The 21,406-nt window shown below is 35.3% G+C and overlaps 1 protein-coding gene across 2 annotated transcripts in view; it reads left to right on the top strand.

The window, feature by feature from the left end:
* LOC149543413 (NAD-dependent malic enzyme 59 kDa isoform, mitochondrial-like) overlaps positions 1 to 21,406 on the top strand; it is a 102,225-nt gene that overhangs the window by 31,340 nt on the left and 49,479 nt on the right. For both annotated transcript variants that reach the window (XM_089798200.1, XM_089798199.1), the window contains exons 5-10: positions 10,500 to 10,628; positions 10,811 to 10,871; positions 11,978 to 12,081; positions 12,180 to 12,263; positions 12,400 to 12,506; positions 12,645 to 12,750. In XM_089798200.1, the coding sequence (XP_089654326.1) occupies positions 10,500 to 10,628; positions 10,811 to 10,871; positions 11,978 to 12,081; positions 12,180 to 12,263; positions 12,400 to 12,506; positions 12,645 to 12,750 (591 nt within the window). The remainder of the gene's footprint in view (positions 1 to 10,499; positions 10,629 to 10,810; positions 10,872 to 11,977; positions 12,082 to 12,179; positions 12,264 to 12,399; positions 12,507 to 12,644; positions 12,751 to 21,406) is intronic.

Genomic DNA, 21,406 nt, shown 5'->3' with positions numbered 1-21,406 from the left:
ATTCTCTAGATATAGTGTTCTTATATTTGGAGTTTGTATATTGAGAGATTTTACATCCAAGAATCTATAATGTCCCTATTTTTGAGTTGTATTAGGGTTGATGGATTTAGCCTATCATTGGGTCCTTGTAGGTTGATAGTGATGTTTAGAGGACCTTGTTGTGGAGTTATTTGGCTCTCTAGTGGCCAATTGTGAGTTTGGCTCCGTTTTGGGGGACTTATGATTCCATGGTAAGTCAATAGATGATTCCAACGAGCTCTTATGATTTATTGAAGTTATATGATGCTTCCAGATGTTACTTGTGACTTTTGGTTTGGGCTCCAAGATTGTTGGAAGTAGCATCTATTTTTAGTAAATCACCCCTTTAGGACCATTCACCAACTTCTATCATCGGGATCACTCCCGTGCTATCAGATTTTTGATTTTGGTGTTGTTAGGCAATTTTCACAAATTGGGTGTACTATTGGTTATACTTCAATTATATTTACTAAGGTTGCCATTGTAATTGATGGGCACCTTAGTGTTATAGCCTGTGGAATCAAGATCAAAAGTTTTAAATCATGGGCATATGAATCAGGAACCTTGTGTGTCAAGGATACCACTTTTAGTGAAAAGGTTAATTTTGGAGCAATGGGGGAGAATTTGATTAATTAATTGACTTTGTTATTTGTTAACTTCAAATTGTAACATACAGTTGCTTTATGAGAAATGAAGCTTTTTAAGTGAAATGTTTAATAATAAGCTATATGGCGTTTGGTGTGAAGAATAAGCTTTGGCTCCAAAATGTTATAAAAGTACATTCCTTGCAAGAAGTCGATTCATTCTATTGTGTTTATGTGTATGAAAATTGAGAGAGTTAAAGGGTTTGGTGTTGGGGTTTGAGGAATTATGAAATTCCTCCAGCTGGATATGCACTTTGAGTTGGCTTTCATTGCCAATGAATTGTGTTTTCTGATTTGATATCTGCTGCAAGTATTTCTGGAACTTTGCAAGGAATTTGTTTGAAAGATTTTGAACATATACTGCTAGCATTTGCAATTCTGGAGCAGCTACCTGAGCTGGGCACTAATCTGCTGTTACAGACCATTTTTTATGGTATTATTACATCATACATTGAGGTGGCAATATCATACTGCTCCTGCATTAAGTTTCTTGAGGTGACGTTGGGTAATTAGAGGGCTGTGATCTGGTTCGTGCAGCACCGATTGAATTGTCTATATCAACAATTAATCATACCTGCTAACAACAAAGACCCATGTTGCATATTATCTCTGCCAGGTTTTTTTTAAATAGTGCAAACTTGTTGGAAGCTCATTGTCATTGTAAATATTTGCTAGTAGAAGTAAACAAATGAAAATTGGAGTTAGTTATTATCAATTTTGTTTAGCTTCGCTAGTTGTTATTTCTATATATTTAAAAAACCCAAAAAACTTGTTACACCGCTTTGCGGGACAGGGGGACGGCGGGACGAGGGGACAAGTTTCTAAGATGGGGGGACAGAGGGGCCTTGATATGGGTACTTAAAATGCTAGTTATGAAAAGATGTACTACAATTATACAATATAAGATATAAAGATGTAAAAAACTTAAACATTGAACATTGCATTGAAGTTTTGAACTGGAACATCATGATTCATGATCAAATGACAAACAATGAACATTGAACATCAACAAATGAAAGAGTTTCAAATTATATAATTTTAGATTTATAATATATATCAGTCTTGAGATATAGAAATGCAAATGTGAATAAAAATGAAGAATAGAAGGCTTTTGAACAAACAAGGAAGGAATGGCCCCCACATCCCATTATAACAAAAGTAGAACCAATTTTTTTAAAAAAATAATGCCTTATATTTTTAATTTTTTAATGTCCCCCATCTTGTTGCTGTTGGAGACACCCCCCCGCACCCACAGGGGACACAGAGACATCTTGCCATCTTTGGCAAAGGTGGCGCTTTGAGTGGCACCACCCAAGACACCTAGACGCCGTCCCCTTGTCTTAGGTGCGTCCCTGTCTTAGGTGTGGCCCATTTTTGTTGGGGGGACGCGTCCTTGTGCTACACTGCAAAAAAGGCAGATATTCTCTCAAAACACTAGAAAATTATAAAAAAATTAAAACAAAATAGTGACTTCTACAACAGAGATTTGGAGTGAGCTAGTAGGGGTCATTACAAAATCCGTTGTCAATTGAAATGATAATTGATTCTATCAAACAAAAGAGAGGAATACTCTTTATATAAGCGATTGTAGAAGATCTTTCCATAATGGAAATGATGGAGAACTCAAGACATAGTGGAAAGACATTAAAAGCTAATTAAACAACTTACAAATAGAAATTTACTAAAAATTAACTAAATAATTTAAATGACCATTATAAGCTAAATATGACAATGTTACTTAATACCCTCTCGTAATGGTCAATCTACTAACTACACTATTCATCTTGATATTTTAAAAACTTTGCCAAAGAGTACTGATAGATGAAATCTTTGTGGCCAATACAATAGACACAAAATTGGTGAGAATGTGCTGTTTCTAGTGGTCATTGAATACTTGTTTGCGTTCCAGCATGATGTTGGGTAAGGAAACCATCCCTTCCACTATCCAGAGACACAAAAAACAAGATAAAATTAAGCTCCTCAACTCATTAATTATTTCTGGAATGATTTAACACAATGTTGCACAAGCTTGAGTACATAAATACTCAAAATTATGTCGTCATGGGAAACATTTTTACATGTAAATTTCCTTCAGTCCAAAGTTGCCTACACATTCAACCTTAGAGATATATTCAAACATAAGTTTTGTTGGCAAATATTAGAAATAAATTGGAAACGTTGCGGCAAAATATTGGGAAATTAAAAATGACTTAAGTTTAATAAAGAATGCAGTGTTTTGCAAAATTCAATATCTAGATTCATTTAGTGAGTTAGTAAATATGTAAACAAACCAAACAAGTTGATATATATATATATGGAATAAGTAACAAAATCGCATCCTCATGTGGAATGTCGATGTAGTTAGAGACTTTGAAAGAGATAGTGAATTGTCTTTGTAAATTGATAAGAAAATACAAATATCAAGTATAATATGAAACTAGCCTACATCTTCCTCTTCTCCTTCCTAGTGGCTCTAGTAAAGCTATGAGAGAGGGAGGGTGTCTAGCATCTCTAGCCCTAGCAAACCTGTATGATGTGGATGGTGTTGGTGTTGGCAATGACTCATCATCTGTCACTGCCCTCCTCCTAAATGTCGTCTAATCCTGGTGCAAAATCCTCCTCCATAACCCATCTCTCCAAATCATATGTCATCCTCTATGAGCAATGGAGGCTGCTCCTGTGTTGTCTAATCACCATAAGGATCTATGTCATCTAGATCAAGTGGCTCAACTAGTAATGATTACCTTTCTTATGCGCAACTTAAGGTTATATTGTACAAAAACAAGATCATTTAGGTGTTTTTGTGCGAACTTGTTCCCCTTTCTTTGTGTGAATGGCTTTGAATAAGGTCCAATTATGCTCACAACTAGATGAGCTACATGGCTGACATCAGATCCAAAGGGCAAGTTTTTGCAGATTTGGGACATCTCTACCCTAATTTCACCATCAAGTATCTACAAGAGAAATATTAAAGAGTTAGAAAGCAAGGAGAAAATAAGTTTCTATAGCTTAGTATATATCTACTTATCATGCACATGATATTGTACCTGGGGTTTGAGCGTTTTGTGCCTCTCTTTGACATGGGTAAGGAGAATAGCTTGCTCGTTGTATTTTGATACACTTCCATCTTGGCCACAATGAGGTCTTTCACCTCAATGTTAGGTACCATCCTCTGTATGTATTCACTAAAACCCTCCATGACCTCTCCATTGGGATCTCTGTATGATGAAGAGAAGTGGAAATGAGGGTTCAAGAAATATCCCGCCACATGAATGGGTTGGTGGAGCTGATTTCTTACACCTCTTTGGCCCTATCCATGGCCTCATAAAGGGACCCCATTGGGGTTTGTTCCCCATCTGCCAAGCGAAGAACTTTAAACAAGGGTTTCACAACCTACAATTGAAATGTTGAAAATGATTATCAATAATCATAGAGTAGGGTTATAAATTAATAATGAAAGACTTGATGATTGAATACAAAAAAGCTTAAATATTCAACTTTTGAAGTTTTAGAGTTACCTCCACAATTTATGTAGCTAGATCAAAAAGGTGGTTGTCAAAGACAAGCGTGCAACCCTTTGTCCATTGGGCTTCTTTAAAAAACTTGACTCTAACCATGGTGGACTCAATCATTTGCCTCAAAGGATTCATATAAAAAGGAACACTTAGCAACTTTAAGAAAATTGTTGCAAACCTTGTGACCTTGGGTCTAATCAACTCCTTCCCATGGGTGAAGTCTCTCATCAAGTGAAGAACCCAAGGGCGATTATAGATATATTTTGTTATCTTCCTTGCATCCTCTACAATTGGTCTCGCCCAATCCGATTTCCCTATATCCTCCAAAAGGTCAATAATATGTGTTGCATAAGGAGACCAAAACATTGTGTAATGCTTTTCTTGTAAGATCCTGCCCACGGCCACATATGCCGCTGCATTGTTGGTTATTATTTGCACCACATTTTAGGCCTCAACCTCCATCACAATATTCTTTAGCATTAGAGCCAAAGTTCTAGCAGTCTTTACCTTGTCCGGGGCATCCAAGGATTTAAGAAAGACTATTTGATCCTTGCAAGAAACCAAAAAATTAATGATGGTACAACTTCTTCTATCTCTCCATCCACTTGAAAGAATGGTGCTACCATACTGTTCCCAGTGTAATTTTTGTTCTTCAACCACATCTTTAGCCCTAAAAACAACATCTTTGAGCAATCTACAAACACAATAAAAAATGACATTAAGTACACGACTTTAAATTTTAAAAATTACATTCAACAAAAATAAGTAAATTGTAAAATTGTAACAGTTTTAAAATTCGAAACAAGTAAACTAACTTGCCACTCAAGTTTGTAGGAGTAGGTTGTTTGTAGCCCTTTCCCGCTACCATACAACCAATTACAAAATTTAGAAAACATGGACTTGCTGCAACATTGAAGGGAATGTTGTAAAAAAACCCAAAAATTGACACATTGAATATCAATTTGCCGATGCACATGACTATTCCATCCAGTACCCTCCAGTGATGGTTGTGCTCCAAGTGTGTTTCTATGCATAAAAGAACCATGAAAAGAAGATTTATGTGGTCTACTAGAACCTACATAAGTGGAATATGAGTGGATGGTAGGTGTGTGGATCTGTGGGCCATGAATAGAGCCCACAATGCCTCAACTACTGCTTCTTATTTATCAAGGTTGACTGGGATACTTGGTCACAACTCACATCATTTCATTATGATCATATGTTTTGCACATTCCAAAGTCCGAACTAATAATGGTGTTTAGAATAATAAATGATTCTTAATGGAGACATGCCTTGCGATTTAGAAATGGCTGACCTCATGGCCAATTCAGGCTTTTCCCTTCTCAACTTGTTCTCTTCTTGGGCAACAAGCAAGGAAAGCATCTTTTTTTTGTTTCCTTAGTGGTCGCATCACAAATCCTTGTGTCACACTTTTTTATACCAGCAGGGTGGTACTTCAAATGAGTTATGCCTCCACAAATTTGTTTTTCGCATTTTATACATATCACGCTATTATACTTGATTTCTTCAAAGCCTTATTTCCATGCCTCCTCTATAGCCCCTTTGGGGTGCATGCCTACAAATCTAGATGGACAAGCACCTATGGGACTACTAGCTTATGCTGTAGCTGAGCCAGTTGTAGAAAATCTATATTTGCTGTTTAATTTAAAATCAACCTACACATACAAAACACAAGTTGAAGCCACATATTTAGAAATGTAATAAACATATTTAGGAACAAACTAAATTAGATCAAAACTTTAAATAAGTTTTAATAGAAGCTGAAACTTGAAAGGATTTAGCCAAAAATCTGTTGAGTAATGAAATTATTGAGAAAACTATGATTTGTTTTCGAAAAGTTGCAAAAACATGGTGTTAGATCTTAGTCATTACACTCTAAAACGTGTTAGAGAACATTGTAAATGGTATTCTAGAGATTTAATAAAATTACCTGCAATTAAGGTAAGACAAAATGATATTTAACTCAAAAGAAAAAGAATTTAGAAACTTGTGAATCTAGATTTGCTTGAAAAGAGCTTTGGATCTACTTCAAATCCACTTGCAATCGATCTACAAGGCTGCCGAACACTATTTCTCTCCTCCATACCCTTCTCTGTTCCAAGGGCTTTTAAATGAAAAAATAAATGAAATGAGGTAACTTGATGGGAGTTTCATTTTGACAGTTGCCACCCACAAGAAAACAGTAAGTTATTGCGGTAAGTGGGTGATTTCGTGGAGATATATTGCTGTTTTCTCAATGAGAAGTTTGAAGCTTCTTGGCTGAGAATCTCACGCAAAAACCTTAAGTTTTCTCGCTGCGCTGAAAATCGTGCGAGAATTTGGTATATCTGCCATTTCTTGGTGACTATGGATGAGCTCATCATCCCATGCATTTGAAAATTAAATCTAACCGTAGAAGATATGAAGTGCATTTCGTGAATGCTAACAAAGGTCAGCATATTTTAGTGTTTCCAAATTGCTTATATTAGAATCTTAGATGTCATGACTAAAAATAGCCATACTTGCAACTAGAAAATATAGTAAATCAAGGACTGTTGTATGGAGAATCAAAAAGGGTTATGGTGATGCTTTCCTCGCTACTCACGAGGAAGGTTTAAATATTATATTTTCAATCACAATGAGAGCAAAGAGGTATTAAAATTTGAAGCTTCTGCTGAGTAATGCATAAGTCTGATTATGGATAGGATTCCTAATGTGCTAAAAATTGAAGCATAAATAATTTTTCTCACTTATCTTTACTCAGCCACAACTTTTAGGTGATACTATGTTCCGTGAGAGAATGAGTTTCACAAAGTCTTCATGGTGGTAGAAATCTCTTCAAGTGCAGTTTTTTAGCTTCAAGTTATGTCAGAGAAGTGCAGCAAAAACATGGTGGCGAGAACATTTTGCACAAAGCAGCCCCCAGTAAGACTAATAGTTGCAAGGACATTGGAAATGGCCAAGTTGAAGATATAGGCAAATGCTTCATAGAGACTATGGATGCATTGCAAAGAAATGAAAAGGATTTATTAGAGAACCACATGAATTGATTTTTACAAGTCATACAAATAAACAAGGATTTGAAATTTATTGAAACCATGAAATTGTGAGTTTGCAATGATGAATTTAGATCCCAGCATTTGCATTAGTTGAATGCAAGCAATTTTTGAAAGGGTGGACATGTCTTGTCCCCTTTCAAACATGCCTAGCAATGGACTAAGAAGCTCATTCTTACAGTATTTCTCCCAAGCCAAAAGGAAAAATTGGAAAATAATCTAATAATATTTTGAATCAAATTTTAAAGCTTCTCAAAACGTGGACAACTTTATAACTCACAGAGATATACTTTGATATAAAAATTGAGCAGTTTATTTGTTTTAACCAGGAATATGAGAACGAGTAAATGAGGAATTGAAAAGTCATCTTTTGGAAGTAAAAGAGAGGAGCCGAGGTGTGCTAATACCAGTTTCTTCAAAGGAAGGTGCACTTATCAACCAGTTTCTTCATAGTGATCCTTGTGTTGAACAAACAATCCAAGGATAAATAACCTTGAGATTGAGGAGATCCGAGGACAAAAATTTTGTGGGTTTCCAGCAAAATTGGGGGACAGAAAGCTACTGGTCTATTGGGGTGATTTCACTTAGAAAAAACTCGTGTAGGCATTCAAACTGTGCCAGATTGTATCTATATTTTTGTTTTGTCAGAATTTGCTTTGGACATTTAAATAAGAAATTTTTGTGAGGCCGCTTGATCAGGTCCAATGCTGATTTGGTATTGTATTGGCATATTTTAGCAAAGATCGCATCTTGTGAGCTATTCTGTTAGGGCCGATTTATGTGGAGCATTGAATCTATTTAATTATGTTTCAAACATCGAAAGCAGTCCTATTAATTACGCTAGCTGCATCTATAAAAGAGATTTGGATCACTAGTTATTAAATTGCAGGGTTATCCCAAATTTTAGATGTTGTCATCAGAGTTTATGCAGATGCAACCTCCATTGTTTCATGATTCTTCTGAAGGCAAACTGATAATCCTATCTAGATATTGTGCAGCACCATTCTTGAAGAATATTGTGGCATCTAGATCATGGAAGATTACATCCATAAAGAGTGGCATCTAGTTCAGTGGAGATTATTCATGATAGTTTTAAGGTGTATTGGGTGGATGTATTGTTGCTGTCAGCCATTCAAGTTAGCTGTAGCAGTTCCTTGTTATTGCTAGTGGTCCATAGTGAGATTGTATGCATCACAACATTAATATTGATAGCATATACTACACATTGTGATATTGTGTTGTTGACTATTTGGTATTCCATACAATTGAAAAAAAACATATCTGTAGTTTGGGTAAAGGGTATCATTTTGAAATATTTGGTGTGGGCTAACATAAATATGTGTGATTGGGATACTTACATAAAAAATAAATTAATTTTTTCCACCATATGCTTTCACCTTGGCCATTTAGGTATCTTGGTAACCAGTAGTGATAGATATTCAATTTCAAATTTGATTAGGAACTTATTAACAGAGCAGATTCAAAAACCAAAATCGAATAGTGAAATATTTGATGTATATTTCACCATGATAACATCAAATATATAACGGTGCTAGTACAGAATCAGTTGAGAAATTGGCTAACAAAGACTAACAAAACTGACTTGTACAGTTATGATGTAAATAGTAAAATACTACATACTGTATATATCCGTTATAGACTATCACCAGACAATGCAATATGCCAGTTATGCCAACATTCCCCCCTTATAACATTGATCCTGCGAGCATCAAATTCAGCTTGCCAACATTCTCCCTTATTTACATAACAAGTCATGCTCATCATGTAATATCAATACATATTATGAGAAAATCTTCTTTGAAAGAAACAAATCCCTGTACAAAGTGAGGCTCCATCAAGCTGTCTCTTGACCTTTGTAAAGATGTAGCTTTGAGCTGTGTTCTCAAGCTCTCAGTCCTGATTTCTCAAATCAAAGAGTCTTGAATTATTTAGCAATGATGCCTAAGAGATGCAATAGTTGCTGTTTAGAGACCGTGGAAGGGTATAATTCTTAATCATATAATAATTAATTTGAAGCTTACTGGATAGCAATCTATATTGAGCTCAACACTGAATCTTAAACCTGTCTCCAAAATGAATCTTCACAAGACATGTATTTTTCAAGTTTGTCAGCATTAGAAAGCAAATAAGAATAGACCACCGTAGACCTTATTACATTAAATGGACTCAAAACTCATTATTTTTGCAATTGAGGCCTCTATGGGCCCTTAGGTGCTCTGCACCACCTAGTTTTGTGCGAGTTGTAAATCAGACTTCTGCTTGTTCATTAAATAAGTGATTTTTTTGTGGATGGGTTTTTCTCCCTCAAGTTGGAGGGTTTTCCCAGGGAATTTGCTCTGTCTTGTGTTCTGTTTTTTTTGCTGCTTACTTTCTTTTCTGTTATAAAATTGATAGAGGCCACATTGAGTGCTGTCAATCCCCATTTCAGCATCTCATTTGTTTAAAATTGTGAGCCCAACAGCCTAGCCAAGGTACACAACCTGCAAGTACAACAGTGCTGCAAAAGCACATATCCTACAACCACATTACTCTGGTGAAGGCACAAGGCCTGTGAGTACATCAGCTTAGTGGAGTTCTGAATCTTTGTGGCTTCCTTACTAACAGAATGACTTTACAAGTGCACTAGATATGATTTGGCATTTTTAATAATTGTATATGAGTATTAATACATATTTTGTATATGTTATTAGTTCTTATATCGTTTGTCCTGGCTACATAGATTAATAGTAAATACTAATTCATATCATATTGCTATTCTTATACTTAATCTCACATATGCATTCCTTACATATTAATAGCAAATGTCTGGATATATTTGTCACATGGTTGTACTACTACTGATATAGTAGTATAAATTATTAGCAGATTGCAAATACGTTGGGTCAATATAATATCGGTTTAATGATTTTAATTTTTTTGTTTTGATTTGGTAATACATATCTGCTCGTCTTAAAAATTGGAGTCACATGAGCCAGTGCTTGCCAAGCAAGTTGCAGGGATTTATAAACATTGTAACGACTTAGAAACACATTGCAGAGACTCATCAAATGGGAATTCTCACTTGGGATTTTGGGCTGGTCCCTTAGTAAACTTAGGGCCATCCTAAACCTGAAACCATATTAGAACCAGATTTTTGCAATATACTGGCTTATACAGGCAAGCCCACTAATTTAGATAATAATTTTCAGAAGGTCTTGTTGACACGATTGAAATTTTATTTTGTTTTTTTCTTGTTTGGGTGACAGGTGGATATGATCGTTGTTACTGATGGAAGTCGAATATTAGGTCTTGGGGATCTTGGAGTACAAGGAATAGGTATACCTATTGGGAAGCTTGATATGTACGTAGCTGCTGCTGGAATTAATCCTCAAAGAGTAAGTACTGCACGATTTTCTAGCCATTGTCTTTTGTTTCTTTTGATGTGCATATTTTTGAAGTGTGGATGATTTATTCCTTAGCACTAAAATTTTTGTCCGTAAAATACTTTCATTTAGTGATTTTTTTGATTTGATTTTGTTGATTCTTTCTAAAATTAAATTTGAATTTATACATATAGATCCTGCCTGTTATGCTTGATGTTGGGACCAACAATGAAAAATTACTGAGAGATAACCTTTGTAAGTATACAAATTTTGATTCTCTCCATTCTTCTTATAAGATTTATTTTTTATTTTTGTGTGAACTTTGTACATCAATAGCAGTATGCTCATCAATTTTAGTGGCCTATATATGCAAGGCTTAATTAATACAGTAGCTTAATCATCTCGCATGTGGCTAAAAACTTAAATATAGTATATACAACATGATAGAAACAAAGGAAATCCATAATGACTACTTAAACGAAGTGCATTCTATTTGACAAGTGATTTTAATTGACTTGATTTTATTAAGGGTTTCTTAATGGGAGTTGAATAGTCACTGGTAACATGTTTACATTACTATGATATGTGCATGCACGTAAGCAATATGAATGCTTGCATACACTCTGGAGGGATTTGTTTTCATTTGCATACACCCATTGTATGAAGTAAAATTTAAGTCACGCCCACTGTTGTCAAAAGAGTCATTATTAAAAACTTCACTACTATCAGAACAAAAATTTGCATTTGTAGGGTAGTTTAGCATTGTGTTACACACCATGCATCTTTTATTGCATCATTACAAAACTATTTTTTAGATAACTTTGTTTAGTCATATCAAACCATTATGGATTCAAAGGGCAATGCAAGAAGATATTGACTGGAGTCCATCTGGGCAATCTAGATTGAAATTCAATTCTATAAAGATCATTAGGGTATATATTTAGTAGTTGACAATGAATTGATAGTATAAGAAAATAAGTGAGGGTTAAATAGAAGTAAGCTTTTTTCTTATCTCATACTAATTTCTATTCAGAAGGAAATTCCTTCATCTGCCAGAATCTTTTCTTAAAATTTAATGTAGGGGATAATAATGGCAATGCACACTAAGTAGGTAATGGAATTACTGATTGTACCCTCATGGGACTGTCGTAATAATCATGCTGGTTTTGTGCTGGAAGAGTGAGTAATAAATAGAAAACAAAAATGATTGTGCTAATGTCAGATATAGTCACATGCTTGTAGTAAACGTAGTAACAACTGTTGGAAATGGTTCCTAACTTCCTTGTTAGAATGACTTTTAGGATATTCTAATGATCAATGATAATGATATTTTTACAAAGTTACATAATTTCTTGTTATAGATTTGGGGTTGCGTGAACCAAGACTGGAAGGAGATGAGTACCTGGCTGTGCTCGATGAATTTATGGAAGCTGTTTATGCTCGATGGCCAAAGGTTATTGTGCAGGTGGGTCTGTTAGAGTAATAGTCAAGAATAGTATTTTTTTGTTATTAATGTTTCCATCAAGTCCCTTGTTAATGTTGATTCATTTTTGATATTAACAGTTTGAAGACTTTCAAAGCAAATGGGCATTTGAGCTTTTGAAGCGATACCGTAAAAGTTTCCGTATGTTCAATGATGATGTTCAGGTTTTTATTTGACTATGCTACTTTTTCTTTTAATTGTTGAGTTTTTTGTTAATTATGTCCATAAAAGATTTTTGTTCAATGTGAAGTCAAGGCATCCTTAATCATACTATCCTTGTCTGTTTGTTTTGTTTGGCAGGGTACTGCAGGGGTTGCACTTGCTGGGTTATTAAGTGCAGTAAGAGCTCAGGGTCGACCACTGACAGATTTTGTAAAGCAAAAAATTGTCGTCGTTGGTGCTGGAAGGTACTTTGAAAGTCTTTCTTGGAAAGACCAAAATTGCTCTTGTACTTTCAATATTATTTGTTTTGTATAATATCTCAAGCAGTGTAAAGAAATTTTATACTTCTGTTTTTCCTCAAAAATGGAGCTGGTATTTTGCAGTGCTGGGCTTGGGATACTCAATATGGCACAACAGACAATGTCAAGGATGTTAGGTTCCCACCAAAAATCACTGGCAAACCATCAATTTTGGCTTCTAGATAAATCTGTGAGATTATCCTTTAATCTTAGAGTAACGCATACCAGATTTTGGTTAAAATTCTGTTCAGAATGGTTTTGTATTGATTTTTTTGATTTGACTTATACAAATTCTTCATTTAGATTTAAAAATGTTTCTTGAAACGTCTGTTACATATACATGTATATGAATGGTTGTGACATGGAAGTTATTATTGAATTTGTTTGTTCAATGTGTGCGGCACTGATATGTTTAAAAAGGCAAATCACAGAATTGAAGCACACGATTATATGATACTTCGTAGGTTTTTAAGGCCTGATTGTTTGTCTTAAACAATACATTTATTTTAAATGAATCAAAGTGTGATGCATTTCATGGCTTAGAATGAAAGTGTGGGCCACTAGCTTTATGACAATCACTGTCCTCAGTGTGATGAAAATGAAAAAATCCTGTAGTATGCTCATTTTATGTGTATTCATAAATCTAGAGAATATGTGCTTATATCATAATTGCTTTTGTACTCACCGTACCCAACTGGTTCATCAAATTAATGATCCTTGTGACTTTTTTTCTTTGAATAAGATCTTCCTGTGCTTCAGTTTTCTAGTTTTCTCCCTAATGGGATTGTTTAATCTTTCCGTTTCTCATGTTTGGAGTCGTCTCTGGTTTTGTAATAATGATAATGCTCATCCATTTTGATCAGATTAGTTTGTTAACTTTATGAAGTTTAGTTGGCAATATACTCTTTGGATTAATCTATGTCCAATCTATAATTGCACAGGCTCAATTGTTCTATTTCCAGAGAAAATCAATTTGAGTTTAACTCTGGATGGCAATTTTTGAAATGCCTGCTCGAATTATTGTTTGCATCTAAAGTCACCTTTGTTTGTCAAAACTTGAGTATTCATAGCTGATGAGACTTTAGATTCAAGTTTCAGGCCTTTTTAATTTAAGTTTTCCTCAGGTTGTGTCTTTCTTGTTGGTTGCAGACCTGATCTAAGATTGGACTTGTTTCCATAAGAAAACTTTAAATCTGGAGAAAGTCTTGCACTTCATTTCCTAAAATATTTTCCTCCATATTCCCTATGATGTGTATACAAGAGCTTACCTGGTTTGTGTTCTCTGAGTTCCCTTTCATTTGATTTGAGTTGGTGTTCATATTCATCGTAGAGAATATCACATTGATTTTTCTTCTTTTTATCTCTAAGGATCATCCGTACCCCAAATATCTTTAATGGGGATTTTATCGTTTTTTGCATTCAAATTCCCTTTGTTATGACATGACATTAAATTTGGACCTGGTCTTCACTTTCACCCCATTGGATAACAGATTTTTGCATCTAGATGGGTCATGCACATGACATATTATCTTATGGAGGTGCAAAGAAAAATTAAACCAAAATGGGATTTTATTTGATTTCACAACTAGATTTGTGAAGCTGAAATGGGTTTCACCCTAGAGTTTACTTGATTTGCATTCGGTTTCATAATCTTGTTTTTTAATCATTTTGGCCTTAGATGATTTCCCAGATCTTAAATCCTTTAGATTGCACCTGATCTTTTCACATTAAAACTTTTAACCTCCCAAGGATATCTAGAACCAATGTGGGAGTTAATCTCAAATACAATTTGATTTCAAATCTGTATTTATCTCGGAGCTTATCACCATTAATTAGCAATTTTGCAATCTTGAGGTAAACATCACTAATAAATCCCTCACCTAGATACACACTAGTTAGGCACTTCTTTTTTAACTAGATAAAGACATGCCTAACTATTGTGTTTGTTAAGAGCATCCTAATTCCTATTCAATTACCCATACAGGTAAATGCTTTACAATGTTTATGATGAATGCTTGATCAATAATAATATTATCATATGAATAGTTAAAATCTCCTTATATTTAAGTTTCCCCTTTATAAGTAGTCATCCCCTACTGCTCACCAAAAAGATGGGCCTAAATTCTTCTTTCAGAGGAATGCATCCCTTGTCATCCCCATCTTGAAAACTTGGGTGAGCATATTTTGAGGTTCTTCTCCTAGGTACTTTTTGCCTGTTACAAAGTGACATGAGTTTGGGAGTGGCCACAGGAGCACTTTGGCTACTCCGAGTACATGACTAAGGTGCTCTCTAGGTGCTCTCAGTTTTTTGGTTTATAATGTGTCATCAGATTAAATGGCTTAGCTATGTCAATGCTTTGTAGTGTTCAGTGATTTCGTTGCATCAAGTTACTCTCAAGTTTCCAGGGTTTATAATCAATGTAACATGTCAATTTCAGATTGGATCTTTCTTCATGGAAACACCATATCAAGTTTTTGTGGTATTTAGGGGCTAGGTGGGGTTTTATAAATTGGAAATTGTGTTTCTTCCTACATTTTACTTGGAAACTTGGTGAATTCTCAACAGGTATAGAATGCAATTATGTGTGTTGAAGATTAATGGCTTACTTCATGTTAGAGTAGGTTTTTAGTACCTCAATGTTTGTATTCTGTTCACTCATCTTTGGCACTTAAATACTCTCACTATATCTGCAATATCTTTCTTATTTCTCATAAAAACTTAGAAATTCAATATAATACTGTAGTTACAAACTTACAAGAATCAGACTCAACTCAGAGTAATTCTTGACTTGGTGAGATTCAAACTCAACAAATTGAAAAGCCATGAAATATAGATGTTTTAAAACTGTTTAATTATAAGTGTTTAAAGCTTGTAACAAACATCTTTTATTAAATCCATTGTAAAGACAAAATAAGCTAATCAATCGGTAGCTATTGTAACCACATACACCACTATACATCAATTAAATAAGCACATGAGTGGATTTGAGTTGAAGGAAAGAGCATTTTTAAATGTATAAATATTCTCAAGTGTTTTTAAGTATACAATATGTTGGCATTAAGTCAAGTTTGTTATTAGTTACAACACTTATTCAGATTCTGTATGGTTACCGAGCATTCCAGTGTTTACCATGTAATTCAGTGGTTACCAAGCTTTACAGTTCCTACCGAGCATTCCAGTGGTTACCAAGTGAATTCAAGCAGTGTGAAGTCCAACAATTCTTACCGAGAGTTCAGTGGTTACCAAGCTTCGTAGTGTCTATCGAGTCATCAATTCTTGTGAAGCGAAGTTTGTGTTAACCGAGTGAAGAGATGATTAGTGTTTACCGAGTGCAAGCATGGTAAACGTGGAATTTAGTTTCTATCGAGTGACACTGTATCTACTGAGTCACCAGTGTATACCGAGTTTGAAACTACGTTGAAGGGATCAATATGGACCGAGCCTCTACTTCCACTGAGTGCATGATGATGCCGAGTAATGACAGTGGACGCTGTGTATTAGAAATTCACCAAGTCAGTTTTCAAAACCCGAGTTTCTACATTTGAGCCGACTCTGTAATATTGGCGTTAACTTGTGTATTGGCTGACCTTGTAATTATGTGAATTGGGTTGGTATATATGTAATGTATTGTATCATACCCAAGTGTAATGTTTTTGATAAGAGAGAATGTGAATGTAAATCAGCAGCAGAGCAAAGTATATTGGATCATATCAAGAGCAACAAAGTTACATTTGTCACAAAGAGGTGATCAGTATTTCAAGGATCTCAATCAGCAATTCAGTTGTAAGTAAGAGATTTGGTGTTTCATCCTAATAGGTGAATCAACTTCAAATCCTTTCACATGGTAGACTTAACAATCTTTTCTTTAAATCTCTTTACCAAGTGCATACTTCATTGTATGTTTGTAAGACCTCTAACAAGGTGGACCTAGCAGTCCTAATTGCTCCTAACAGGGCAGATCATTAGAAGTGATCATTGTAAGCCTTAACAGACCAACTTTATAATGCGGTATTGAAGTTTTGTGAGTATCATCCCCACCCTAGTTTTACTTTCTATTTGGAAGGTTTCTGGGTCACCACATATTGTGTTCAAAGTGTTATATGCTTTCAGTTTTTCATGCATGCAGTAGATTAGATCTATTAATGATAATTGGATTATGTTATTAAGTGCTGAAAGTGTTAACAGTTTTGAGGTTACTAGTTCACCCCTCCCCTCTCAATAACCGAGCTAGTCCTGAATATTTCCAACACAATACTCATGGATTACGATAGGGGAAGGGACTAGTATTGGCTATAGCTACTTCGTACACTCAATTAAGGTACCAAACAGTATCGGATTTTGACCTTTCTTTGAGTCGTTTCTTTATGCAACTTAATTGCTTAAATCTAGAGTTTTGTTTTCTAGCCAATAACAATGCACTCTATACGAGATGTTACTGCGAAAGGGTCAAAAGGTGGTCCAAAAAAAGTGTTGACTAATGCTTGACCCCCAATCACCAATACATGCTAAAATCATCACTAATCACCAGCAATTGTGGGCAAATGTCCTAGTAGTGGTGCAGAAATGAGCCAATTAGGGGATAAAAAGCTAAAAAATGACCAACTATTGGTATATAAATGATCCGCTATTGGTGACTTTATTGTGAAAATGACTGAATCATTATTGGACCCCGATTCACTAGTGGTCACTTTCCTCTAGTCATAGAATAAAAAACAAATGACAATATCGAGTCATGAACTATGGTAGAGAGGAGCTTGTATTTGACCTAGCATTCATTAGATCTATTTAGAGTCCTATGGTTGTATCGTAGCTTAATATCCAAATTGAGGACAGAGATTGACTCAACAAACAAAAAGTAAATATTTAAGTCACTTCAAATTCAAAGTAAAAGAAATGAAAGAACAAAAAAAAATGACCCTTTTCATCTAGCATGGCTCAAATGTTTTTATTTTTTATTTTTCCAAAGTGGGGTATGGTTATATTTCTTGAATGTTACATAATAAATTAGCCAAAAAGTATAAATATAAGTATAGTGGCCCTACTAGAAGAATAGAAGCATTGCAAACATGATGTGTATAATTTGTTCTTATTGTAGAGCCAACAGTTGTTTGAATTCTACTCAATGCTAGATTGTTTTGTTGATGAACATAGGATCGCAATATTTCCAAATTTAGAATACATTGTGAACAAAGGTGCGATCATATGATATCCACAACACACTATTTGAAAGCACCGAAACATATAAAGCAATTGTACTATTCAACATTCTTGATGTGTCTTGGGGTCGTCGAAGATTTTGTTGAAAATCATCATATTTGGCATCAAGCTTGTCATGCGTTTGAATTTTATACCTTCAAGCCATGAGTTTCATGTGTTTGTAGTGGTGTGGTTATTCAAGGGTGTCTAATCATAAAGTATGCATGCTCCCTTTTTCCCTTCATTCTTGAAGTTCATTGTTGCAAGTGCAAAACCGACAATGGTGATTGTGAGTGGATTACTTGTAGGGTGTGTTTGGTTTCATAAAGAGTGTGGGAGAGCTTGTTGGCCTCACTCACTTTTTTTACTTAACTTTGTCATTGTTTTGTAAATAAGATCAGGATGTGTAGTTGCGGATTTGGCACCTTCCCTTGTGTATCTCTTGGTTGTTTTATAGCATAGAATTGGAAGTACTATTATGGGGATTTAAATAACTTAATTTTCTAAATGTACTTAATGATTTTGGTTAAGTGGAGTATTTGTAAAATTGTAAAAATAAAAGTTGTTTTATGTCATTTTGAGGTATGAGATGTTGGATTTTGAGCCCAGAAAAGAAGATAAACAAAAATAAAGGAGAGCAAAATAGATGCAAGAGGCACTCATGATTATCCTATGAAAACCCTTCAAGATGAAGCTAAAAACCCAGCCACAACCAAAAAAATCACTTTATTGATAATAAAATGTTCTAGCGTACAATGTTCTATGCTTGAGGCAATATATATAACACGAGAGACTCTTCACATTATAACCTAAGGTCTCTTCAATTTCTCAAAAAATACTTTATTTTCAAATACTGCTCTTTATATTTCCATGCCTCAACTTATGTTGTATGACACGTCTTAATATTTAGCACTACAATTTATCATAAATGTCCCTTTTCAGCTAAAAGTTAGCATAACAATAATAACCTCCATATTTCTAGAGATAAAGATCTCTATCACAACTACAATCTCTATTACTCCCTCTTAGCAAGATAGAGATATTTAGCTGCATAGTTTGATATAACCCAATCCTATCAAAGAATAAATCAGAGATTGACACAACACAGATGTTACAAAACGCCATAATTCTTCATTAAAACTTTCGCAACTCTACTCTGCCTCTACAATGAAAGAAAATTACTTATTACAATTCCAAAAATTACCATATTTGGCAAATTTTTAGGAAAAACAGGTTTTTCCATTTTTCGTAATTTTTAAAACTCATCTTACGAATCTCGATTTTTTCTAAGAAAAGCCCCCAACTAAGGCAAGACGAATTGCCAACTAATCGACGAAATCAAAAATATGATTTTGGATTTATTACAAAAACAACTTTCTAAAACAACTAGAAAAAATACAAAAAGCCAATTTCAGAGGTCAAGACGATATTTTATGCTCCCGGAAAAATGTCAAAATGGCCACCTATCGAGTTGAGCTCAATCGACAATCCAAATAACTTCTCACGCAATTGCCTGTAAAATTTCAGGCAAAACCCACATCCAAGTCAAAAGTTATGACCCTCAGAAGTAAATCTTGACCAAAATTCACATCTGAGTCAACAACCTTGACCCTCGGATGCCCCTGCATCATTCTCCCCTACTTGAAAAGAACGCAACTCTTGCAAGTACCGATCGTCAAATTGCTTCCATTAAGGTTCATCTAGCTTTTGCAAATCCCATTCCGTAATCCAGGAGCTATCTGTCGGTGCCAACCCTTCCCACTGCATTAGATATATGTTGTAGTCACCTTGGCAAGTCTGAACAGTCTTGTCTAGAATCTGTGCAACCTGTTCTCTTTTTTTGATGGGGATGGTGTGTGTCTAGTCTACCACATCCTCCTTTTCAACAGAGGTATCATTACCATGGAAAGTATACAAATCAGAAATATTAAACACAGGAGAAATATCAAGACCACTGGGGAGCTCTTCCTCATAAGCATTATCATTAATCTTCTTCAAAATCTTGCAGGGACCAATTTTCTTATATTTCAATTTATGATAAATCCCGATAGGAAACCTCTCCTTTCTGAGATAAACTATCACTAGATCCCCTGCACTAAAAACTTGATACCTTCGAGTAGAATCTGTAGAAGCTTCGTATCGCTCATTGCTGTCCTGCAACTTCTGTCTTACATCTTCTTGCAACTGGTAGAGCTGCTCTGCAAAGGCTTTTCCATCATGGCTAACTCTGTCACCCAAGGGAAGCTACACCAAATCGAGAACACCCTGAGGGTTACTACCATAAACAACTTGAAATGGTGACTTACCAGTTGACCTATTCACTGAGCTATTATAAGCAAATTTTGCCTGGGGCTATGCCAAATCCCATTGTTTGGGCTTATCTCCAACAATTTATCGCAACAGATTACCCATATTGCGATTGACAACTTCTGTTTGTCCATCAATTTGTGGATGGTAAGCACTACTGAACTATAAGTTTGTTCCCATTTTCTTCCATAAGGTCCTCTAGAAATGACTCTAGAACTTAGTATCTCGATCAGAGGTGATCGTTATTGGAACCCCATGCAATCTGACTATTTCAGAAAAGAATAACTCGGCCACCCTAGTAGCATCACTAGTTTTCTTACAAGCAATGAAATGAACCATTTTTGAGAATCTGTCCACAACTACAAAGATAGAGTCATTACCTCGTTGTGTATGTGGCAGTCCCAATACAAAATTCATACTCAAGTCTGTCCACGGTCCTACTGGTACTGGTAATGACATGTACAATCTGGTGTTCTGGGAGTGCCCTTTGTCTACTTGACAAATTTGACACCTCTCCACAAATCTGGTAATATTTGGCTTCATCTTTGGCCAATAGTACTTATTTGCTACCAAAGCTATTGTTTTATCCTTTCCAAAATGCCCAACCATACCATTGCTATGAAATTCTCGAATAATATTTTCCCGCATTGTTCCTACAGGAACACACAGCTGCTTCCCCTTGAATAAGTAACCATCTTGTATCAGATACTCACCTTGAATAGTGTCTGTGTGCCCAGGTATTGGATTCTTCAACTAATCAACAACTTCCCAAAAGTCACTATCAGATTCATACAAGCCTTTGATTGCATCGAAGCCAACCACCTCTATTTCCATGATGGTTAGAAGAACAACTCGCTTGCTCAAGGCATCAGCAACTTGATTCTGTTTCCCTGATTTATGCTTCAGAGCAATTTTAAACCCCTGTAGGAAAGAGACCCACTTTGCCTGTCTAGTGTTCATTTTTTTTGTGTGTTCAAGTATTTTAGAGCAATGTGGTCTGTAAACAACACAAATTCTTTGGCTACTAGATAATGCTTCCAATGCCTCAAAGCTTGCACAATTGCATGGAATTCTATATCATTTGTAGAATATTTCTTTCGCACATCATTCAATTTTTCACTAAAAAAGGCAGTGGGCTTACCTTCTTGGCTGAGTACAACACCAATGCCCACATGTGAGGCATCACAGTCCACTTCAAACACTTTATCAAAATCTGGTAGTGCTAGTATTGGAGCTTCAATGACCTTCTTCTTTAGGTATTGGAAACCCTCTTCAGCCTCTCTGGTCCATGAAAACTCCCGACCCTTAGTGTAGTCTGTCACAGGTGCTACAATGTTGCTGA

Source organism: Cupressus sempervirens, chromosome 8 (genome assembly GCF_028749045.1).
Source record: "Cupressus sempervirens isolate cs-2001-9-10 chromosome 8, ASM2874904v1, whole genome shotgun sequence".
Lineage (NCBI taxonomy): Eukaryota > Viridiplantae > Streptophyta > Pinopsida > Cupressales > Cupressaceae > Cupressus > Cupressus sempervirens.
This window is presented reverse-complemented; position numbering and strand designations above follow the sequence as displayed.